The 26100-nt window shown below is 39.2% G+C and overlaps 1 protein-coding gene across 1 annotated transcript; it reads left to right on the forward strand.

Moving 5' to 3' along the window:
* The first annotated feature begins 2585 nt into the window (after positions 1-2585).
* Positions 2586-25602, forward strand: PGM2 (phosphoglucomutase 2). Its single transcript, XM_067551538.1, has 14 exons — positions 2586-2799; positions 6317-6484; positions 7365-7471; positions 7831-7915; positions 9762-9845; positions 10749-10942; positions 11636-11825; positions 12689-12786; positions 16595-16775; positions 17105-17198; positions 18102-18231; positions 20174-20363; positions 21020-21153; positions 22905-25602. The coding sequence occupies exons 1-14, from the start codon at positions 2728-2730 to the stop codon at positions 23005-23007; spliced, it is 1830 nt and encodes a 609-aa protein (XP_067407639.1). The 5' UTR covers positions 2586-2727; the 3' UTR covers positions 23008-25602.
* The last annotated feature ends 498 nt before the right edge of the window (positions 25603-26100 follow it).

Below are 26100 nucleotides of genomic sequence, written 5' to 3' on the forward strand. Positions count from 1 at the left end.
TAGATACATTACACATCATCCATAAATATATTTTGCAATCATTATGATGAGTGGGCTACTGGCTTTCAGTAGAGATCTCACATGCCACCCTTTGGTGAACTATTATTCAGATACCAATCCAAGGGATCCCTGTAAACCCCCCCATATGTGCCCTCTGTATCCTCTTTTAGTTGGCATGAAGAGGTCCCTGGGTCACATATGGACAATTTTATTTTTTTCCCATAAGAATAAAAAAGATCAGACTTAACAGGAGCATGTGTGTAGGCATCAGTTGATTTTTTTTGAGTTTTCAATATCTCTGAAAATCTGGCCCAAAGAATGTAAGCCATACCTACAGAATGGGGGACCGTATCCTGGGAAGCAGTGACTCTGAAGAGGATTTAGGAGTCAGTGATTTAGCAACTAAGCAGGAGATCCCAGTGTGATGCTGTGGCTAATGCGATCCTTGGATGCATAGAGAGGGAGTAGCGAATAGGAGAAGGAAGGTGATGTTACCTCAGTATACAGCATTCATGATACTGATTGTGGAATATAATGTACAGTTCTTAATTATTATTAGTTATTAAAGAGGATGTTAAAAAAATTGGAGAGTGTAGAAAAGAGCTACAAAAATGCCTTACAGTGAGAGACTTCAAGAGCTCAATCTGTGTATCTTATCAAAAAGAAGATTGAGAGATGGCTTGATGATAGTGTAATAAGTACCTTCACAGAGAGAAAACACCAGGTGCTGAAGGGTCAGACACAAGTTATTAGGCTCAGTGCAAGGATAAGGGCGTCAAGTTATAAGACTTGTGTTATAGATCAGACTAGAGGATCTAAAGATCCCTTCTGTTCTTAAAAATCTATTAAATATTATGGAAATGTGATAATGTAAAGACAATTTATTGTTTGGCCAGGGCTATGAAAGTAAGATGTCCAATAAAAAATGTAAACAAATCAATAGTAAAATGAACATCAGTGCAACTCATAAAATAAGGAAAGAGAAGCATGCGCTTTACTGTTTGCAGGATTGGAGAGTTAGTTAAAGAAATGAATTATTTTAATGAAGGGGGGAAAAAAATTACGTATTATTGGAAGTCCAAACTAATATAGAATATTATAGGAATATATTAATGTTTTAGATATATAGATTTGATAGAGATAACAGCTAATTAATGTTTGCACTATTAGCTTGCAAACTAAGGCTTCTATCCAGAAAAAAGATAAACGAGTGCTTACCTTTTGCTGTACAAGTATTCCCATCGGTATCAATATCATGTGCATCTAGATAGATTTATATGTATATAACTATATTCAGTAAAAATTAGTTGAAATTTGCCTTTCATAGCAATTTTAAATAAGATAGTATAATGCCCTTATATTCAATTTGAGAAGGAAGTTCTACACACAAGGGATGATGTGACACGCTAAGGTCTTGCTAACATGGGAAGGTATGCCAGTCTAAGCTAATGTTGTAGGTTTCAACCAATTTCGTTGTACTGCCGTAACTGTGGACACAGTTGTTTGGGTGTAAGAGTGCCTTTTTAGGTTTAGCTTGGTTGGTTTGGAAGAATTTTAAACTAACCACAAAAAGCACTCTGATACCAGAATGTGCGTCCACATGAGGTATTTACTGGTATAACTATTTTACAACTGGTAAAACTTTCCACTATAGACAACCTCTAAATTGCTGGAGAGAGGCAATTGTGGATCAAACAAAGGATGAAATTTTGATAGCAAACAAGGAAATCAGACAGTCTTGGTGTCATAAGATAAATAATGGATTTTTACTTATAGGAAAAATAAAAAGAATAAATTTGGAATTGCAAATTGCAAACTCATAATAAAAAAACTCTAGGAAACATTCTACTAGAAAACACTGAGATGTGATTGCTTAGCTACTAGTAGAAATTATTCCCCAGAATTATTTACTATGAAAATCATCCAGCTCCACAGTGTCAGGCCAGGTGAAGGAAGGCGGCGCTGAGGCTGAGTCATGAAAACACTGGCTGCAGACAAGGCACGCTAGCGCTGCTAGGAGGCTCGGGCACCTCCGTATTCCGAGCAAGGCTGTAATACCACACGCGGCCGGGTGGGGGGAAGAGGGCTGGAGGACGGCGGGTGTGACTCATGAAAATGGACCACTGCACGACTCGTCTGTCCTTGGCAGCTCATCGCAGCCTTGCCGAGAGACGGGCGTCGCTAAGCAGCGGGCTAGGCGGCCCCGTGGCTCTGGGAGCGGGCCCTATGTCCCCTCCCCCACACCCACACCAGTGACCCCCAGCGCAGACCGCTCCCCCACGTGCGGCTTCGGCACCTTCCATCCACCCCTCCCCCGTCCCCCATCTCGGACCTCCCGAGCCCGGCCTCTACCACGGCTCCTGCCGCCCTGCCCCTCATCGCCTCCACCACCACCAGCTGTCTCCCCCCCCCCCTGCACAAACGTTCCCCAGGCTCTGGCCCGGAGACGAGCTAACGGGTACAAGTCCAGCAGGATAGAGGAAGAGCCACTTCCGGGATATTACTGCGCATGCTCAGTAAGAGCAAACCAGCAGAGGGTAGGCGGTCAGCGGTCTATGACCCGCCCCGTTTACGGCCCCGCCCAGGACTGAGGGACGGACTCGCGAACGGCGGCTGTTGTTCCCGCTCAACAACCTCCTCGGCCCTGGCTCCGCCCCCCGTTCTGACAGGCCCCGCCCCCCGCTGATGTGAGCGCTGCGCCCCGGACCGGAACAAGTGCTGGGCAGGATGGCAGCGCCGAATCCTGGCGAGGCGGCCGGGCTGGCCGAGGCGGCCGCTCAGTGGCTGCGCTGGGACAAGGTAAGGAGGGAAGCCCGGCCGGCGGGCGCGCTCTCCCTGCCTGCTCCCCAGCCGCCCCATCCCCGGCTACGGCGCCCCCAGTCGCGATAGGGAGCGGTGACCCCGCCCACCCCCAGTGTGCTGCGCTCGCCTCCCCTGGGCTGTCGCCACCGGCGAGGACCCGCTGCCCAGCCGCCTCCTGCAGTAGCTGCCGGAGGTTGGCAAAGGTTGAAGCTTAAAGGCTGGGTCCGCAGCGAGCCGCTTCGATGCCCCGCGGCTGGAGCCCGCCCGCGCACGGGGCGGATCCCAGGCGCAGGAAGCGCCTTCGCCGCCTCTTGTGGCGCGCATGAAGAAAACGCCTGTGGCTGGGCGGCGCTGGAAACGCTGCTTAGCAACGAGAGGGGAAAGGTTTGCGTCAGGCCTCAAAGAAAGGAGCGCCCTCGGCCAGGTTTATTGGGTGTAATCAATCCCTGGATGGAGTAATAACCCTCGGGCAGCCTTCCCGCCAGAGAGCCCCGAGCCCTGCCTTGACAAAGGGGTATTGTTACGGTCCTGCGGGCGGGTGGGCAAACAAGCCTTCTGTTTCAAGAAAGATTTCAAGAAAATGGTAGAGATGCTGGTGTCTCGAGGTCCCTCCTAGCCCCACAAGTCCGTCCAGTCCCCTGCGCTGGATTTTTTACCAGGTTTCAAGATTTGTTTCCTTTTTGGGAGGCAGAGCGCACTTCCCCCCACCCTCAGCAACTTGCTGGTTAAATGGAAGTCAGGCTTGATTGAGGGCAGGAACTTGAACTTGGGTTTCCCCACATCCCAGGTGAGCACCCACTCAATGTGTCTGGTTTTGCCCAATAAAAGTTCTATCCTTGAACCTGAAAAAAAAAAAAAGTTCAATCAAAACTGTTTGTTTCAGCACAAGGTTTTGATTTTGATGAATTGGGGTTTTCCAATAAAAACAGATTTTGTTGAAAAGTTCCTCACTTTCTGCATAAACAATGAGAGTTCTGTAAAAGACTAACAAATCTAATGTTTGTAGGCATAAGCTTTCACGAGACTCCGCTCACTTTGTCAGGTGCAGAGGTAGAATGTTACAGACGAGGAAGGTGAGGCACAGGGAGGTGATGTGCCTAAGGTCGCCCAGCAAACTAGTGTAGTGTAGAGCTGGGCCTAGAACTGGATCGCCACAGCCTCTTCCCTGGCCACTGGGTCACATTGCTTGTCTTCTTTCATAATCCCTACTATTTTTTTCAGTGTTGATTTTTAATTATTAGCAGCCCCTATTTGATGATACCACTTTACTTGATTTTTGAATATTCTATTTGGTTCTTACATTTAGTTTGTTTTCAACAATGTTGTATTTTAACTTTCCTATCTTGTCCCTATGACATTCTGGGGTACAGTCCAGACCAGTAAGGGGCTATGTCACCCCTGCCTTGCAACCCAGGATGCCTCACAATGCTTTGTAGTTGTAGCTTCGAACTTGGATTGCTCACAATCAGCCTGTCAACGTGCAGGTTGCACCCTGACTGTCTATATAAAGCCACAGCCCTGGCCCAGCGGCTTTGACCCCAGCAACGTCTCAGAAATGTATGTTCTGCTGTGTCCCACCCTCTCCTGGACAGTCCAGATACACTATGTCTATTGCCTCTCTAAGGGGATCAATACCTAATAGCTTGCTGCCTTCAATGGAGTTACATAAACATTTCACAATAGTGGACTAATTTTGCTTAAAGAACAAAACAAATGTATTTAATTACAAAGAGAGAGAGAGCTTAAGAGTACAAGAAATGAGGCATTAAAATTGGAAATGGTTACAAGAAAAATAAGGATAAATTACTTCTTAAACTAGATTTGGTTCAAAGTGAAGTTCCTTACCAGATGATTACAGTAAGAGTGCTGACCAAACTGTCAGGCCAGAATCTGCCCTCAAAATCCAATGGCTGTCTCTTGCCATCTTAGGTGAAAAGAGAGAGATAGGTAGGTGGCGAGAACTTGGGTGTTTTTACCCCTCACTTTTATAGTCCAGTCACCCTTTGGGGAAAAAAAGGGTTTTCCTGAGTGACCCCTAGCTAAAGTTCTTTCCAGCTGAGAGCAAGTAGACAAAGTCTGGTGAAGGAAGGAAGTTTCATGCTGTTTCTTTTCACCTGTGTATGCTGAAATGCAGATTTTCTTTGTCTTTTTTCTTTCCCTTTTTGCTGTCTGAGGACTCTGTTTACAAGGGAGTTTTATAAATAAATAAGACCTCTTACAAATGTAACTAAGAACCCCTTGCAGTGTTTTTCCTCTGGTAGCCCAGTGTAATTCAGTCATAATTAATAATATCTTCCAAAGTGAATTGACTTAAATGAAAATCACCAATTTTAATCATGATTTAAATCAACAAGTAAGAAAACTTTATTTAAATAATTTATTTTAATTGTGTTTTGCATTTCTACTTTTTAGATATTTTCCTAAATAAAAATTGTTTCTAATTAGCTGCTAACCATTAAAACATGTTGATTTACAACTAAATATAAGCTTTACATTAAACTTGGTACTTTTTGGCTACCAAGGACAGACCAGATCATTACTCATTTATGATGCAATTATATATCTTAAAACAGATTCAGATTGTTAATTTTTACATTTTTTTTACATTATTTTATTAAATTTATTTATAAATTTATTTACATTTTTATTCAAAATGATGAATGATACATTTCTTATTTACTAAACTAAATTTTCAGTTGTAATTTTTGACAAAATCTTCTAATGAACATTGGAATTCCATTAAAAATGTGCAAAACCAGCATTTTAAAGTTGTTTAACTACCTCAAATGTACTGGATGCATAAGCGTTTTTTGCCTTATCAAAACAGGAGTTGTATTTAAAACTAACTGATTTATTAAACAAAGTAAAGATTATCTGTAGTTAGTAAACTGAAGCAGGATTGGGCATTTGACCAGTCCAAAATAATTGGTCAAACATTCGTCAAATATTGTCAAAAATGGCCAAATATTTTAAAGCACTAATGTATTAAACAGTAAAGAGTAAGAGACTTTATTGTCTTCAATAGGCTTAGCCTTCAGTACTTATGCTTAATTACAAAAAACAAGTTAGAGTCCTTTTAATACAGAAAATATTAAGTACAATGAAACTAAGACCTAAAAAAAAAAAAAAGAATAATTACCTTTTTTTGCAAAGTCAGGTTGGCATTTAAATGTGAACATTATTCAAGACTGAACAGTTACAAAAGAAAAACAAACATAGAGCAACTGGAAAAGAAAAGGTCATTTTTAAATGCACTTATGCTAGCTAGGCAGCAGGTCAACTCTTCAAACATCTTGCTTTTCATTATATTTTTCTTTATCAGTTTCAACTGATTCATCTATATCTTTGCATTGATCGCCTGGTATACAAACAAAATATACATAAAAGTTTTTTCTAGGATATTTCATCCTAATTAAAATGCTCAACTATCAATTCATCTTTTTCCCAGTTTTCACAGGTCCAAGGCTAGCATCCTAATCAGAAAAGCAATATGTTGTGATTTAATTTTCTACAGAATGCTAAAACCTCAGAAATAGTGAAGCAACTGGTTGAAGAAGAAAATACAGGAGAACTACAAAAATGTTTTGGTTCACGGATGGAGTTTGGGACAGCAGGACTCAGAGCAGCCATGGGGGCAGGAATTTCTCATATGAATGACTTGACTATTATCCAGACAACTCAGGTACCAGGTTCACTTTGTTTCTCTGTTATTACTTAACTGCAGGCTTTTCTACTGCTTTCAGTAGAACTTAATACTCTTTTTAATGATAAGATAACCAGTTGGGACATGGAAATAAAATTGAATGTAACCATTCCAAAATCTCAAAGGTGGTTTTCAGTGGGAGCAGTGTTGATCAATAGCAATAGCAATGTTGATCACTTCAGAAAATGCACCCACATATACTGAAATTCTAGTTTTTAAGCTTAAAATTGCCATCCTACTGATTTATGTACAAAATTGTTAGCTTAGTCCAAGTGGGTTGATTGCTTTTCCTGCAGTTTCAATCATTTAAAAAATCTAGGAAATCACAAATTAAGCCAACTTAATACATCTGTGCAAGCCTCAATTTACATAGAGGTACTAATGCTGCATACATTTGAAAGTAGATCTGCTGTACATAAAGAAGCTGAATAAAAGTAAGAGTGTCTCCTGTGTCAGATTTACTTTGTCCTAAACAGTCTTCATCTTGCTGCTTGATATAAAAATGAGTGTATTGACTAGTAGTGATTAATTTTTCAGGCCACAAGTATGGGAAAAGGGCATCTGAATTAATCACTTGTTAAATTCTGTAATCCAAAGTAATCATTTTTACCTAATCTACCTGGATTTAAATTTTTCATTTGGAATTATTCACATTATAAAACCCATCAGATATATAATTCAGTAATTTTGTTTGGAGACAAGCCATTTTCTTGGTTTTCAATCAATATTTCTTGCTCCCAGAAAATTGTACCCTAAACCAAGTTAGAGTACTTTACTTGTGTTTTAAAAAAAAGATTTTAAAATTTATTGCAGCCACATTTAAAATACTAAAATTGAGTTCTGAATTTTTTGTCTTTAGGGATTTTGCAGGTACCTTGAAAAGAACTTCAGTGATCTAAAGAAAAGAGGAGTAGTAATTGGTTTTGATGCTCGTGCCCATCCTTCAAGTGGAAGTAGCAGCAAGAGGTACTCTTAGTAATCTGTGTAAATTATTTTTTTTTGCATGTTTTGTGGAATTTATTGTAGTTCCATCACTGCTTCAATAGCATTTTTTGGAGTAGATGTGTATGCAGTTTTAATATAAAAATGTGTATACTGTACACCTGAAGATAAGAAATATAGCTTTGTTCCCCATTTGCATTTTGGTAATGAAATATAGGTAAAATCCAGTCTGTACTGCAAATTTGGACTGTGTTTGTAACCAGAATAAGGGACAAATGAATTGCATCAGAATCAAATCTACAGGCTCATTGTAAGTTTTATACAACTGTCTAGTGAAAGAACCTCATGAATGTATTTCCAAATAAACTTTTCTTGTCATTTAGGTTTGCAAGGCTTGCTGCAACAACTTTCATCAGTCAGGGAATTCCAGTGTACCTCTTCTCCAATATAACACCAACACCTTTTGTGGTACAGTTATTATTGTCTATAATTTTTTTATACAACATAATAGGGTACTGTAAATACCAAAAGCTATTATCTTTTTTTAGAAAAAACAAACTGATTTATCAGCTCCTTGGTTTGCTATTCTCAGGCTTGTTTAAGGTTCTAGCTGCTTCAGCCACAGTAAGCATAGAGGAACTGATTAGCATACGCAGTTGATATTTTAGCCTGCACTTTTCAACTTCTCCCAAAGCAGCAGGTACTTTGTCTGTCGGTCTGTTTCTGATTCCCTGTAACCGTACAGTCAAGAACAGGCAGTAGTGAAGAATTCACACAGTATTACATTAGAGGAGGGAATAAAAGCAGTTACTTTTTCTACATGTTTGCTCATGTATGAGCTCAAGACACACTAAAGATCTAAGCATGAGTACATTACAAGAACCTATCCTCATTAAAGAACAGTCATTGCCATCATGTGACTTAAAATCATTTCCTGAAAGACAACTCACTGAAGCATGTCTTGACTGAAGAGTATTTTATAGGTAAACTAGTATTTTTTTTCTTTTAGAAGTTAGAATTCATCTATTTGTAGACCATAGTAAACCAGGTATGATGGGAGATATCTGATGCTGTTGTTCCAACCTATGAAATGTGTAGCGCCTGTTTAACACTAGATTAAAGTTACTGGAATATCATATTCCAGATACATTAAGCAACTCAGGAGGTCCTGAACTATCCAATACCATTGTCAGCTACCAACTGGTTAGTAGCTGATCAAGTTTAAATAATGTTATTTGCTGGAAATATTGTCTAGATTCTTGGAGTTTAAGCTCACTAATCTATAAATACATATGCACCTTTTGGAAGACATCAGCTATTGCTCATAAGCAGAAGCGTAGCAGCTTATCTTCCAAAATTCAATCGATAACATGTGTGCGCCTCATCGGGCAGGTGTGAAGGGACATACATATCCTTCAGAAATTCAGGTGGCCTTCGCAACCCCATCTTTGCCATACAGCTAGCAAGCTTCAGTCCCTAACCCAGTGCACACAATGTCTACCAACTCTATGGACCTGTCCAATAACACCGTAGAGTGACTACTGCTCCCAGGAGGCCAGCGTTATTTTTAAAATGTCCTCTGTGAGTTAGGAACAGCTCTTGATGGTGACAAAAAGTTGTTCACTATGGTGTCCCAAACTGGAGGAATCTACTGTACTCTGAATTCTGGTTGACCTAAATATTGGTCCTCTGTAGCTCCAATTTTAAATAAACTTCAGTTGAAACATATTATGAAGGGAATTCATTACTCTTTGAATTTCATAGCAGTAAATTGAACAAGGCTAACATTTTTCATATAAATTATTTCTTTGTTTTCATTATTTTGGTATATTCAGTTCATATTTAGTCTTTGGAAAATTAAATATTCTTTGTTTGATCTTTAAACTTTTATTGGACATGTGGCACTGAATATACCCGCAATTAAGCAGTCAGGCCTCTAGATGGCATGGCTCACAATGAATAAAGAGAATACAAATATTTTCTAGACTTGAAATAATGATTGTATATTTGCATAATGGCTTGATACCCAGAATTTAGCAGGATGGAGATTTCAGATTTAGCATTCCATTGTATGTGCAGATAACATGAATGCACAGTTTTAAACTTTTAATATCCTGAAAAGTTGTAACAATACTAATGTTGCTAGTATATTATGATTTAATGCAGAAGAAGAGAGGTAAGCAAACAATAATCTCAAAGTGTTTTTAATATTGCATTGTAAGAGCTACAGTGCTGTTTGAATGAAGGCGCTACTTCCATTGGCTGTTTTCACATTTCATTTCTGAATAACCCTCTTTATGCTATTGTTTTACAGCCGTACACAATAACTCATCTGAAACTTTCTGCTGGAATTATGATTACTGCTTCCCATAACCCAAAACAAGATAATGGTTACAAGGTATTCCAATATAACTTAAATCTTCCACTGTTTTCAGACATGAATGTCTAATAATAGCATTTATAATAGCACTCTTTGTTCAAAAAGCAATCTAATCCTTCCTTAATCTTCACAATAGCCCTATGAAGGAGGGAGGAAAGTAGTATCATTCCCATTTTACAGATGAGATAGTGACTACATGGCTGGTCCAAGGCCATACAGCAAGTTAGCAGTAGAGGCAAGATTAGAATTTGGGTCTTTGTCATTCCATCCTCTGTTCATTCCTCCAGAAGGTGTTGCTTCGCTCTTCTAACATGTTATATATATTTTTAATTTTCATGTAATAATCTTGCTACTTTTTCAAATATGTTCAGACCTTTGAAAGATTTAAGAATTTTATAATAATCTGACTTAAATTAATGATTCATTGCATGGGTGGAAGTAAATAATGTGAAGGCCATGAGCAGCCATGAGTTGTGTAGGGGACTAAAAGTTTTTGATTGACATTGCAGTTAAAACCTGTCTTTGTTTTTTGTGTACTAAAAATATTTTCTTCTTTTTTTCTTGTCTCATCTCATGCATAGTGTTTATATACAAAATTAGAGGAAGGTATGTAGGTTGATACAGTATATTACAGGCAAGTATTAACTACCTGGTTAGCAAATGGTCTGAAATTTGGTTTATTTCTAAATGAGATGATCCTGATGGTGTTTTTCTTGTTTTTCATGGTGGATTTAAATATAGGGTACTACATCCTCAGAAAAACAAGATTTAGGGAAATCTATATTCAAAGTACGTTACACTGTGTTGTTTTAGCTGTATTTACTGTAATTGGACATGAGTTGTGCCAGGATTTTGCCAACTAAAACCAGTAAAGGTATTCATGTTTAAAATAACTTATATGTGTCCTGTGTATCATTTTAGGTTTATTGGGAAAATGGTGCACAGATAACCTCACCTCATGACAAAGGAATCTCTCAAACTATTGAAAAGAACCAAGAGCCATGGCCTCAGGCTTGGGATGACAGTCTGGTTGAAAGCAGCTTGCTAATTCATGATCCTTATATTACTATCAATAAGGACTACTTTAAAGACATACAGAAACACTGCTTTCACAGGTGAGCTGGTGATGACTGTCATTCTTTTGGTGTCAAACCTACATTTTTCACTTGACTTAAACAAGGAAGATTAAAACTGGGGTGGGGGAGGTGCACTAGGTACCAAAACTTTTAACTTCTGTCAGTTACTGTAATTTTACCCTTAGGCTAGCAACAGCTAAACTCAATATACTAGAAAGCCATGAATGTATGAAAAATGATACCATGGTATTACAAACAAGCAGTATGCATCTATTTGGGAGATTAAGTGGTTTTAGTTCTTAGTTGTATGTGCCTCAAAGCGAAGTATTTTAAAATTATAACAAAAGCATATGGTGAGTGTAAGATAAATAACATCAACAGATAGTAGAAGCTACACAGAACCAACAGTGCTCCTATGTAGAAGTCAGTTTAAATGCCATTGCTCAACTTGGGGTATTGAATTTTATCAGCCAGTCATACACGTTCTTCCCTTCCTCCTCCTGTGCTGTATAGGGCTCTGTAGAGCTTATCTTATCTGATGTTTTGGTACAGTCATATGTAGGGCTAGAGAGAGGTATAAAAAAGGTTACCTTTTAATACCAACTGGCTTCTTTTGGTTTCATAGTTCAACATTGTTGCAGAGTATTGAGTCATGTTTGTTTCTGAACTCCATTATATGGCATACAGAACATAGTGCCATGTTAACGTCATCATTAATTTACTTGATTTCAGGAATATAAACAAGGAAACAAAGCTGAAGTTCATCCACACTTCTGTGCATGGTGTAGGCCATGAATTTGTGCAGTCAGCCTTTAAAGCATTTGACTTTAAACCTCCGTTTGCTGTTCCTGAGCAGAAGGATCCTGATCCAGAATTTCCAACAGTAAAGTACCCAAATCCTGAAGAGGGTAAAGGTGTACTGGTAAATATCTTTTTAAAAAATATTTGTAATCTGTATTAAAAAGTGTTTCCTCTCCAGAAATTGTCACCATGAAGCTAGGTATAAAACTTATTATAAAATAGGTTTTTCATTTTGATTTTCCATACCATTAGGTTTCTTGAAAAGCTAACAAGTGTCCTTTCATAGTTCTTGTTTAGCTTTTAATGAACCAGTTATCTAATAACAAGATAAAGTATTAGAAGATTTTTTTTTCTTTAGCTCTCCAGTAGAATATCCAATATTAGCATGGAGAATAAATTGGCATCATATGCCCTTAAAAAAAAACAACCAACCAAACTCAGAATGTTCCTTCATCTTTTAATAAAAGTCAAATTACAATTAAATTTTGAACAACCTGAATCCGAAATAGATGGACCGAGTTATTTTTTAGTTTTCTGTATTTTAAAACAAGACCTTGCTAACAGTTGTTAGCATTTAAACTACAGAGTAAGATTATATTAAATGCAGAGATCTAAGGCCATATGTGCAAACCTTTATGTGAGTAACTTGATTTTTGTGAGTAGTCCCATTAAGTTCAGTGCAGTCTCATTGACTTCAAAGAGCTTTGAATTAGCCCTCAAATGTAGAAATAGGTGTGATTAATTTACTCTTCATACTCCATATCTTATTTTAATGTAATGCTGCTACTCATTGACATCTCTACAATACTGAGGGTACACTTGAATTAATTATGTACAGGTTTTCTCGTATAAACAGAGCTTTGTTGTTTTGTGGGTTCAAGTGAAGATAGAGTAGAAGTGGTGTTATAGACCAATAGGAAAGTGAAAATATTATTTAGAAATAATAAGCCTTCTCTGATATTGCATTTTACCATTGTTTTTTAGACATTATCTTTTGCTTTGGCTGAAAAAGAAGGGGCTGGAATTATTTTAGCAAATGACCCAGATGCTGATCGACTTCTTGTTGCAGAAAAACAAGAAAGGTACAGTAATAAAAATATGCTGTAGTTCTACAACAGCTATTTGACTTGAAGTCTGAATTAATTCTGGGATGTCCTGTGGCCTGTATTATGCAGGAGGTCAAACTAGATGATCATAATGGTTCTTTCTGGCCTTATGATCTTTTCACAAATTCATAGATTTTATTGGGAAAACCTGAGAGCTCTAAAAGAGGGGAAAAAATTGATAATTCTTACATTGCAGTAGCACGCAGAGGCTGCAATCAAGACTTAAAATCCATTGTGCTAGGTAATGTTCAAAAGGAAGACTAATACGAAGAGATAGCCCTTGCCCAAAATAGACTGATATTTTATTTTTCTCAAGGTTTTTAAGTAGAAATCTTCTATAGTAGGCTGCAAAATATGCTTTATCACTTCTTTCATTTAGTAAGAAGAAACATCTTTAATTCCATGGCCCTCTTTCGTTGACCTCCAGAATCTGGGGAACAGCACAGTTCATATATCAACCCCCTTCTATTGTTCCCCTGGTGCAAGAATAGGGGTAGTGATTGAGTACACATGGCTAAGATATTTATTAGACACCTTTTAGCCTGATTTTTCAAAGGTGCTGTGTATCCACAGCTCACTTTGACTCCTGTGCGATTTGTACGTGTTCAGCAACTTGTGATGGTCTGGCTACTAGTTCTCAATTCTATTGTAAAACATGCATAGCTAGACATTTGCGCTCATTTAGATTCTGTTGCTGGGGCCAAAGAATGTAAGCTTCTTAGGGTGGGACCCGCCTATGTTTTTTATAATTCTGGCTCACCATCCAGTAGCCCCCTTGAGTGACCTGTATCATACAGATTGCTTCTGAAAAGCTGTACCTGATGATTGGGATTCAGTTGGCAGGCACTACCCAGTACTATCACCCACAAATTTAATGCTTCTCATTTCACCTAATCTAGTAGAGCAGAAGTTAATTTGTACAGCTGTAAACTACAGATCTGCATTTCCTTGCAGTACAGAACAAAGTTCTGCTCTTTCCACCACCGCCAAGAGCAGGGGCAGTGTGGGTGATATTTCGCCATGTATGAGCTAGCAGAGTGATGGAAAACCCATGCCCCATCATTGACATTGATGAAGCCCAGAGAGGGCTATTTACCATGTCTCCTCCTGTGGCTGTTGAAATTAGACAGGTTAATGTTTACACCACCCCACCTAATACACAGGCTCTGAGTCCCCACTGAAGAAGAGAGCACAGGTATTCTTTCTGTTCACCAGAAGAACTCGGATCCTCTTTATTCCTACAGCAACTCCAGGCCTTTTTCTTGCCCCAGCTGTGTGGATTAGAGAGGCTCTTCTGTATCTGGGAAGAGGAATGGGCTAATTGGCACCCTCTCCCCCGTGTCTGTTAAGGACATGTAGGTGAAGTCTGTCATCCTTTACTCTAAAATGTTTTATGCAGTGTAGTTGTAGCCATGTCAGTTCCAGGATGTTAATGTTTTGCCAGCACACATACCTACCTTTGCCTTCTTTTTCCCTTTTTGATCAATGATGCATGCACTGAAGTCTTAAATCAGAAGTACATTTCAGTCAGAAACAAAATTTTCAAAGTCACTAGCATATCAGCAAAAAAAAATGTAAAAAGCAAATGTGTTAACTAGGAAGAAGATGCAAAGCCAAGCAGCCAACATAATGTTGCATGTGTCAAACACACACAGAAAGGCTTCCTTGGCATTGAGATAAAAGAACATGCTTCTTCTGGGGACATTTACTTAGATCAGAGTGTCAGAGGCATCTCTAATTTTTATTAAAAAATCTGACTTAATATTTCATATTAGAAATTCTGCTTGAAATTTAGCACACTTACAGCTGTGAGAGCTAGGTCTGAATTAAGCACGCAGTTGCGTGGGCTTGCTTCTCTGTGCTTTTCTCTTTCCTAATCTCTTGGCCAGCCATAGTTCTCACAGTTTGAGTCCTGTCCTCCTCCTCTAGCTCCTGCTGAAGTTTGTACACTAATTAGTATGTTAAGAATAGACTTCTACAGTATCTGTACTTCTTCCTTGACAGAAACTCCCGTTAGAGCGCAAGTAGTTTGTCATCTGCTATTACACTAAACTGTTGCTGTGCATTACTTTGTGCCTATTGGCATCAATAGATGCAAGAGACTGAGGCTGCTTCTCTTTCACAACAGGTACTGTTTTTGTAGGTCTTGATTTATGTGAGCTTTAGTGATGTCTTTGTTCCCCTTCGCAACTGGATTTTTGAACAATTGTCTTCTCCCTTTTTCTCTTCTGCTTTTCCCTTCATTGTTTTCCTTGCTCTTCCAATAAATGAGTCAGCTTTGACCCTTTTGATATTTCTCCGTTTGAGAATTTTCCATTCTTCCTTAATGACCTAGTGTCCTGATGTACTTGTGATTAAGTAAAAAGTTGTAGCCGAGAGTGTCACTGAACCCATTCAATTAATGGTCATTTAGTACAAGTTGCTTTTTCCCCAAGTCATGTTGGTGTTGTAGCTTGTGAATATGAAGCCTTTTTATCAAAATAAGAACATAAAAATGGCCATACTGGGTCAGACCAGTGGTCCCTCTAGCCCAATATCCTGTCTTCCGACAGTGGCCAATGCCAGATGTTTCAGAGGGAATGAAGAGAACAGGTAATCATCAATGTGAAATCAGAAACAAACAGTGCAGGGGAAAGGTCCGTTTGTAGGATACAGGAGGTTAATGAGGCAGTGATGAGGCTTACTTTTATTGACTAAAAGATTTTATTTTAATCAAAAGATAGGAAAGGTGGAAAAGAACCCCCCTTGCGCGAAAGGTATAAAATGTGCCAATTACAGGGGGAATGTGAAACTTACAATCAATAACAGCTGAGAGCCAGCAGCTAACAGCTAACAAGTAACAATATCTGATTGACAAGTAACAAGTAGCAACTCACAAGTAGCAAACAACAGTGTTCAATTAACAAGTAACAAACTACAAAGAGATTATACTTACAAAGATTAAGCAAGGATACCTTAGGTTGGCCGGTTTCAGTTCACGTTTGCTTTAAATTCTGCAAGTGCGGGAGAGCCGCTGTGGATGATCAGTTCACAGCGAAGCAAGCCAGGGAAGATGCGTCAGCCCACCAAACCGACATGCCCAAGAGATACACAGAGTGCCAGGTGGGGTTCAGTTTCTCTCCGCCTTCTGCTACCTGGGTTTAAACTTTTATAGTTTTCCGCGGTCAGCAGGGTTAAGCTCCATTGGTGGCTATTTGTTGCATGACCTTTTAAGGTCATGGCTCAGTGTCTAGCCAACCAGGTGTTCATGATTTTCCTGGGCAGAGGCTGACCACGTACGTGTGGGACGTGCGGTTGTACTGCTGAGTCAACCCTCCCCATGCTGCTTCTAGGGTGGCATGGATATAGTGGCGCAGCAAACGCCATGTTATAATTCTGTTCCCACAATCAATATGATGTAGCCGCTCCAAAACCAAAATACTTATTTTTTTAGTTCTCTTTAACTTTAACAGTTGTATCATCAAATGTGGATAGTGAATTATTGCTGTTTTTGACAGGCACATAAGCCAATGGGAATGACAAGGAGAAGAATGTGCCTTATTTTAGTTGGCAAAAAAGTAAAGAAAATTTTCAAATGGAAGTTAGACAGCCAATTCCTTTGATTTTTTTAGTGGGAATTGGATGCCTAACTCCTATTTATCTTTTACAAATCAAATTCACCTCCACAGTGGCTAGATGACATCATCTATTTTGCCAGTTTTCTTGTACACAACAACTGTTAAACATTCTCCAGTATTGAATTTTAAATTGTTTTTATAATGGTTGCCTCATGTTTTGTTTTCAGTGGTGAGTGGAAAGTGTTTTCTGGCAATGAGTTGGGAGCTCTTTTAGGCTGGTGGATCTTCACTTGCTGGAAAAATCAGAATCAAGATCCTAGTGCCATCAAAGATGTGTACATGTTGTCCAGCACTGTCTCTTCCAAAATCTTGAGAGCAATTGCACTGAAGGAAGGCTTTCACTTTGAGGTAAACTGTAGTGCAATGTTTCTCAATTAAATTTGGCCGCGGAACCCCTTTTAACTTCTGCGGGGCCATGCGATACCCTCCGCTGAAAAATCCGGGACATCTTCCCTTTTCGTCAGTGCGCGGTGTCAGCGGCTGTTTTCGGTGGCGCGCGCTGTTTCAATTTTTCGCGGAACCCTGAAATTCATCTCGCAGAACTCCAGGGTTCCACAGAACACCAATTGAGAAACACTGCTGTAGTGTAAAAGTCTGTACGTGTGTTTGTTTTTTCTGTACAGTGTGTCTTACACCTTCTCCCTCCCCCCCCTCCGCGCCCCGGGATATCTTTTTAGGAGACATTGACAGGTTTCAAGTGGATGGGAAATCGAGCCAAGCAGCTCATGGACCAGGGGAAAACTGTTTTATTTGCATTTGAAGAAGCTATAGGTAAGAAATGAAGAGTATAAGATAGCTCTGATGCACTGCAGAACAGTAAAGACCAGGTCTGCTCCAAAAAGTGGCTATGTAAAAATGCCATCATTTCAACAGACCTGCTCCCCATGAGCATTCTGTATCATATCTATCTGGTTGACTAAGTTTTACTACTTATTTTAGCACTTCAGAGGTGATGCAGATATGGTAGAGTGAGCTGGTTTGCACATTATCATCAGAATTGTTAATGAAGTTCCAGCTGCAGAGTCATGAGCTATGAAGAAGCCAAGTTAACCTGAAGTCTGAGATTCAAGTTTCCATGGGTGGCAATCTTAAAATTTAAAAAAACAAACAAACCCAACTGTAACTATTTTGAGCAATTGACACATAAATATGGTGAATTCATGATGCTACTTTTTGAAAGCCTTTTTTTGTTTGTTTGTTTGTTTGTTTGTAAAATACCACTCCAGAACTAGTGGAAGCTTGACTTTTGGAGGTGCATTGGCATTGCCACATGCTGCCATATGGAAAGAATCAAATCTGGGACCTAACTCTGTGCTCAAGCTTCCTTGTTGTAAAACTTTGAATTCTTTTTCTTGTAAAAGTACCTCTTGTGAGATGATCTGCAACTGGTTGGAAAATGTTACACCACAGGACTGACATAACTGAAGTGTGTAATTTCATCTAACTGTGCAGAAAAATCACTTGAAATGTTGCTTACAGAAATTTGACATTTATCGTGTAATCATTTTTATTGATGCTCTTCCTAACATCAGAACATGATGAATATACTCTTGTTTACTACTTAAACTTTCAGCTTCTGCAGTGTGTCAGTATTGCTTCATTAACCTTGGTTTTTTCTGTATGCTTTAGTTCCTTTTGTTACAGGTTTCTTTTATATTCTTTTCTTTTGTTTAGGATATATGTGTAGCCCTGTTGTCCTGGACAAAGATGGTGTCAGTGCTGCTGTTATAACTGCAGAGATGTCTAGTTGGCTAGCAACCAAGAATTTGTCTTTGTCTCAGCAGCTGAAAGCTATCTATGATGAGTGAGTTTAATTTCATTGTCTAGTTATCAGATGTTCTCTATCTCCAACACTTTAGTTAATTTGCTATTGAATAGTATATGTAATACAATATATAGGCAAATTACCTTTGCAATAGTAATTATCTAGTTTCATGTTGCCCCGTCTCATGAAAACAAAGTATTCCTAAAGAAACAGTGGCATTGAATATGTTAAAAATATACACAGTTGCCTCAACTGACTATTCAGTTTGTGTCTTATGTGACAAGCTATACAACTGTTTCAGTAATACTTTCAGTACCACATAGGTTTTGTAGGCAAGAAAAAACAGATTCTATAGGACAGGGTCCAGATCTGTGTGTAACACATTGGTTCTCAAACTGGGGGGGTCGTGATATGGTTAGGTGGAGGTCACAAGCTGTGAGCCCTGATCCCGGTCAGTGGTGGGGCTGTGAGCCTCCCTGCTTCCTCTTGTTGGAGGACCATGGGGGGAGGAGGTGAGCAATGACACATGAATACTGCTCAACCGCCTCCTAAGCTTACAGTGTTGCAGCTGTGTTGGACCCAGAGAGAGACATGGTGGGTGAGGTAACATTGTTTATTGGACCAATTTCTGTTGATGAAAGAGACAAGCTTTTGAACTACACAGAGCTCCTCAGGTTTGGGAAAGGTACTCAGTGTCACAATTAAATACAAGATGGAACAGATTGTTTAGCATAAGAAGCTAACATGTATTCTAATGGACCATTCAAGGTGAAGTGGCCCATTAACACCCCTGCAGTCATTGGACAAAAAAGGAGGGGTTAGTGGTTTACAGGTTGTTGTAATAAGCCATAAATCCAGTGTCGTTGTTAAGACCATGATTCTTAGTGTCTAGTAAAGTTACGAATTGAAGTTCCCAGGCTTTTCTTTTGAAAGTTTGTGTATTTTGGGAAACGTACAGCCTCATTCCCCATGAATCCACCCCAGGGGTCTTCTACATGCATCGCAAGATACGTAAACAAGGGAGCTTTTCAGTAGCTTGAAAGCTTGTCTCTTTCACCAACAGAAATTAATCTAATAAAAGATTACCTCACCCACCTTGTCTCTCTAATATCCTGGGACTGACAGAGCTACAAAACTGTAAACTTAGGAGTGTTCTTTCAAGTCCTGGTGTATGAATAATTCCCATTAATGCCAAAGAGATGTGCTTAATGGGAGATTAAAGCTCATGTTACATATAGGACTGGACTTTATCTTTTATATAATCTGTTTTTTCTTTTCTAGAAGACCTGTGCGTTACTGAAAATTTTGCAGATACATGGCATATGATTACATAGATAAGTTATAGGCCAACAGTTCCTGGTCATCTTAGATTGTAGGATCTTGTGGACGAAGAGAGGGAATGTCCCTATTTCTGAAATTTGTAGTGTAGCTTATGCAGAGCGTACACATTCACTAAACAATTTTGGTAGACGTTTCCACAGATGCTTGTTTTGGTAGAGTTGTTTAAGTAGGACTCCCAGTATCCACCTCCAAGTAAACCAACTACTGCTTGTTAGTCACCAAGAATAGAATTCATGTGGACAATTACCTACCTTACAGTAACTTTTATTTATTTATTTTGACATCTCTTGTGGACAACACATCTTGAAGGGCCTCAGTTACTACAGAGTAACTACAAATGACAAAAAGAACAATTATACCCTTTTTCATTCCCAATTATTAAAAAATGGTATTTTCACAGCAGTTAAAATAGAGGAGACAGTTCATGTTAAACTAAATGCCAGGTCTTTTGGTCTTTAAGAAAAATTAAAATGTAAGTAGAAAAAATATGAATTCTACAGTATAAATGATGGTGAGGATCAGTTATTTTTGTATTATCTAGATGCATTATAAACACAAGTATGTTTTGTACCACAATGAGAAGATATACGCAATGTATGCTTAAGTAGACTGTTCTCAAATCATTCTTTTCTCTTAACAGGTATGGCTACCACATTACCAAAGCTTCATATTTCATCTGCCATGATCCTAAGATTATTAAAGAGCTATTTGAGAATCTTAGAAATTATGATGGAAAGAACACTTACCCAAAAACATGTGGCAAATTTAAAGTTTCTGGAATAAGGGACCTAACTACAGGCTATGACAACAGCCAGCCTGATCAAAAGGCTGTAAGTATACTTTTGTTTTTTAAATAAAAAATCAGGTTTTATATAGTCCTAACAGTATACTTAACATTGAAAGAAAAGTGAAAATACCAACTAAATACCACACAGATTCTTGTAGTGAGTTATCTTCGTGAGCTTGTCTAAGCTTACGTAAAAAGTCAGTTGAGGAAGCTCAGAGCTTTGTGCTATTTACTACAGCTTCAAGTTTTCTGTTTTTACCTACTGCTTGGAAGGATTCTCTTTCCCATCAGCACTGATACAAGAAATGTAAAGTATCTATTCAGATGTGAAGTTTTGGGTTCTTTAGCCTGCTCTTAGAATCAAGGGTGATTTGTATTTATTTTGAGAGTTACTGAGCACATTTTTATGTAGTTTTTTCCATATGATACCAAAATCTTAACTAGATTTCATGATGTGTTATCTAGGAGCGATGCACAAGCCATGTCATGGCTTCACTTTTCAAATCCTTGGTTGAGGGTAAGATTGTGACTATCTCCAACATGATTGTTGAAGGGGGGGGCAAAATAAAATAGTACAACTGGTGTATTTAGTATTGAATACAAGCTTTTTTTACCCTTGCATCTAAAACTCATTGTATATGTTCAAAGTAGCAGACTTTTAAGGAAGCTATTCTATGTTATGTGTATATGTATTTCTAGGTGCTTCCTACCAGTAAAAGTAGCCAAATGATAACGTTTACTTTTGCTAATGGAGGGGTGGCTACTATGAGGACCAGTGGGACAGAACCAAAAATCAAATACTATTCTGAACTGTGTGCACCTCCTGGAAACAGGTATTGTGTTGCTTTTAGGATTAAATTATGTTATTTTTAAAGGCGTTCAAAGGATTTAAGTAGTCTTGGAAATCCAGTTAGTCCCAAGTCAAATATCATCTTAGTATTTAGCGCATTTGTCTGACAGCAGGATGAATTTGGTCCACTTTCATTAATGTGTAAAATTTGGAGACGTTTTTTTCAAAGAACATAACTAAGAATATGTGGTGAGTCTTCTGGATTCCTCTTCAGAGGCTCTGCATTATCTTTCCTCTCCTCCGTCAACCAAGGAGTTGTTTTTTACATGTACAAATGCTAAAAACTGGCACATCTGTACGCTTTAGGTTTTCTTGAGATTACTTGTGATGTACTCTTCAGTTATGTCCGAAGTGCAACTGTAATTAGTTTAACCTACCATCATCAAAGCAGGCAATATAAAATCTCAAAGCACCCTCCTTCTATAATTCCTCTCTCCCTATTTTCAAAAGGGAACAGGGGAAATGTGCCTTTATAGCTTAGTAAAATAATTACACATGCTAATTGTCATTTACATTACTCATTCAAATCTAGCCCAAATTGGTAGTGTCTGAACCATACTCTCTATGAAATAAATTGGTGGCTCAGTTGGTCTCCACAAAATTTTGGAAGTTTCAGCAGAGGCCAAGGATTGAATGGGAATGAAAACTGCCATATCAGTGTGCTATGTTGTGGCTGGGGCACATTGCATTTCTTCCTTTTTCTGTATCTATTCATAATTTTTTGATTGTTAAGCTTTGGTAGTGGTTCTCGACCCATGACCTGATCAGCGCACAGCTGCGGCCCATGTGACATCCCCAGGCCCATACAGATAGTATATGTGTGGTATATGCACCCCACATAACACCGAGAGCTACATATGCAGTCCACAGTGGTAAATAGGTTGAGAACCACTGAGCTATAGTGATAAGTGTTAGTGTCCAAAATCTTCAGTGAACTCAAATAGAAAACAGAAAACACTTGTCTATGAATTGCTTATCAGAATTAATGTTTAAATATTTAATGTTGACTATTATGGTAGTGTGTGCCTAAAGGCTCCAATGCCGTTGTGGTACACTTTATGCAACCATCTGAAAAAGCCAGTCCTTGAGCTTACTGTCTAAGATGAGAGGCTACAGATGGACATAAAAATACAAATATGTATGTTTATAAAATATTTGAAAAATATTTATGCTAACTTTTTAAAATAAGGTCAGTGGTATTTATGCTGTATCATAAACTAAAGAAAATGTGATACAAGGTCAAAACCTTGCTAAACATACTGACTAGGGATGTAATGGGAAAGAGTTGAAGCTTAAATCAGCTGTTGTATATCAAATTACATTTTGAAAAACATGGACAAACATGTAAGTTCAGCTCCTTGATGCACAAAGATTAGCGCTAAACACTGACGTAGTTCCACGTGTGATTCTAAGAAATCAAGCACACAATTCCTACTAGCATTAATAGAAAATGTGTAGTTAAAACATCAGACTGAGGGTTTGGCTAGATTAATAGTTAGTGCATGGCAAACTGGGCTATAAATCAGTACGCACAAGGGAACTTTTATCATGCAGTAGCATGGATTGTTAGTATGCAGCGTGTTAGCATACTGTAATTTATACCCCAGCTTGCTATGCACTAACTGTAGTCTTGACAAATCCTCACAATATAACCCTTTTTTCCTCTTCTCCTAGCCTTTTTGGTGCTCTGCCATGATTTTGTGTCTTATTTGTTTTTGTTTTTTTGTTTTTTAGTGACCCCGAGCAACTGAAGAAGGAATTAGATGAGCTCGTCAGTGCTATTGAAGAGTATTTCTTTCAGCCAGAAAAAAATAAACTGCAACCCAAGGCAGAGTAAAACAACTAAAATAAATTCCTTAATTGCACTATCTTTGCAGCATATTGTAGGCAAAATTCTACACTGTTTTAAAAGCAGGCATTTTTAAGGGGGGAAAAAAAAAGATTGATTAAAATTTATACCCTTACCAAGATGTGTTCCTCATCCTCTTTGGTCTAATGCAGTTGTTCTCAAACTTCTTGTATTGGTGACCCCTTTCACACAGCAAGCCTCTTGAGTGCGACCCCCCTACCCCCAAACTCCCCCCCCATTTGCCCCTGGCTCCTGTGAGCTCCTCACTCCTCCTTTGCCCTAACCCCTGCACTGTGTCCCTTTCTCCCCTAACTCCTGCACTCCCCTCCTGCGCCCACCTGGGGAAGCTGACCTGCGTGCATAGAGTGGCTTGGTATTGCTGCTCGCTCCCCCCTCAAATGCTGCCTCTCCACGCACCCTGAGGAGGCAGTGGTGGGGGGAGCAAGGAGCAACATCAGGGCTCCCTGCATGCAGGTCACTTTCCCCACCTGGGCTGCATAAGGGGAGGGCAGAGAGCAGCAGCTCCTGATGCTCGCCTCACAGCACAGCCCAGGTGGGGAAAGTGACCTGAATGCAGAGAGCCCTGTTTTTGCTCCTCACTCCCCCCACTCACAGCCCTCCAGGGTGGCGCAGAGGAATGTTGTGGGACAGGGGGTGAGCAGTATATGTGTCACCACTTGTCCCCCTTCCCCCATGTTCCTCCATCAGGCGGAAGCAGGGAGGCTCACAGCCTCGTGCCTGGCTGGGGTCGGGGCTCACAACTCATGACTCCTACATAACCACATCATGACCGCCAGTTTGAGAACCAATGGTCTAATGTCTTATTTTACCCAGGTAAAGCAAGAGAGTCCTTATAAAAACTAGCAACCAAAAATTGTCCGATACAATGCAACTGTGTTTCAGTAATCAAGTCTTGTTCTAATAAAATGTTTTATTGTACTCAACATGCATTAATTTCTGTAAATGCTATCTGCTTTTTACATGTATGTAGCCTAATTGGATAGCAATGTGACTACCAAGCTTTTGATGGCAGGAGAACTGGATAGTATTGCATGAATACGTTTAGGTTTATCTTTGTAAGGCAGGCTATTTGTGTAACCCAGAGGCACTGGAAATCTGTGGAAATTTTGGTAAAATCAGGGCAGATGTTTCTAGAATTGTAGGTTTCCAAAGGGGATTTTAGCTAAAATAGCAGGATTTTGCTGGGGTTGGTGGTAAATTTGTAGGTTCTGATAAACTCTACAGTCAATTGCTTGACTACTATATTTTATTTAATAAAGAACCATATTCTCAAAAGACCAAATAACCAATTACAGTCAGGTAAACTGCTCTAAACCAATAATATAGTACAGGAATAAGGTTCTATATAATATCAGTCTCGGGGAAGCTGTCTCATGCAGTGATGTTACATTCACCTTACGTAGGTGTGCTCCCCAAGTTACATCTTTCAGCTGGTATTATTTATACATAATATAGGTTACATATCTCTTTACATCACTAAAATCCAACCCATCAGTTTCTCCCAGCTCCCTAACTTGTTGATCTTGATTTTGACAAGTTTCTCATCTGCTTTTGCCAAATGTTTACTGCAGCAAATGGAAGGAGTTATGGGGTTATGGTATAGGCCAGTTTTAGGTTACATCACTCTTACACTATTTATGCTTAATGTTGTTGGTGCTTAATGCATACTTATATAAAAATATGGAGCAAATAATATGCATTGTTATATATATGCTAGCCAGCATAAATTAGTCAACCTAACAGTAGGAATGGACATTGGCTGTCTATTGCCATGGCAACTATGAAAATACATCATCTTGCAGGCAGGGGAAGGGGAGATGCAGCATCTTGAGTTGGTGTTACACAGACCAGTCATCTTTCTCTAGAGACATTGAACACCACTTGGGCAGAGACTGGCTTCTTGGTACATATTTGTATAGTGCCTCATATTATGTACCCTGATCTTGGATTAGGCCCATAACTACTTATTAACAGTCAGAAAGGCATTTGCTATTGACTGCAGTGAGATTCAGGATGTCATTTTGTACAGAAATTCCATGCATATGGCTTTCCATTGTCCCTGTAGTTATCTTCTGAAAATGAAATGGAAGGACAACTCTAAAAATAACTTCTATTAAAGACAGTGGGAGCGTACACTGCAGTCTGGAATAAATATACTTCACTGAGGAAAAGGGTCCACTTAGAACCGTACAGTGTGAGTTTATTGTAAGTACTGTCTTAATGTTGGAGATTGTACAACATGCAACCAATGCTGGTCAAAATGTTAGTCTGTAACTCAACATCCTTGTCTGTTTGTTGAATTGTGCTAAATATATTTGGCATAGTGTAAACCTGAACTGAACCTTGAAAGCAAAATATAACTTCTTTTAAAGTGAGATTCCTGTAGTCCAGGGGCTTTCTTTGTAAACAAGTGGTAAAATTACTGTTATATAAACACTACTGAGCCTACTTCTTATAGGAGTAGTTGCTAGATTTTATTTTGACACAAGGATAAAAATGTTAGGCTGTACACAAGATATTACTCTGAACAACACAGAGTTTTTGTAAATAGACCGTTACAGTGTAAGTAAAGTAATATCCTATTTCATATGAGAGTCTGGTAGTCTTCAATGGAAATTTGATAGCAAAGCCTTGATATCATACCCTTAATTTCACTGCTTCTAAAGGCCTGAGAGACTCTCTAAGTAAGAATTAATTTATTTCACTCATTTTAACTTCACAGCAAGGATTATTCTAAACAATAAAACCTGATAATTTGTGTTAGCCTTCAGCAAAGGACAGGGGTGCCAGGTCTGTATAATTTTTGGAGGTATCCAATCCCATAATGGGTCCTGGCCAGGGTGCTGGGACAACGTAGGAGAGGGGTGGGGTGAAAGGCGGGCTAGGAGGGGGGAGTGGCCACCACGCTGCTTGGGGCTGGGGCAGGTGCTGGAGCAGCTCAGTCCATCTTGGCCAGCCACTGACTGTGTCAGGAGGGGATGGGGAGAAGTAGAAGGGCTAGGCCGCACTGGGGGCCACTGCACTCTGCATTTCCATGGTCGAGCGCCTAGCACCATAGAA

Source organism: Emydura macquarii, unplaced genomic scaffold (genome assembly GCF_026122565.2).
Source record: "Emydura macquarii macquarii isolate MOO-44397 ecotype Brisbane River unplaced genomic scaffold, CSIRO-AGI_Emac_v2 contig_1353, whole genome shotgun sequence".
NCBI lineage: Eukaryota > Metazoa > Chordata > Testudines > Chelidae > Emydura > Emydura macquarii.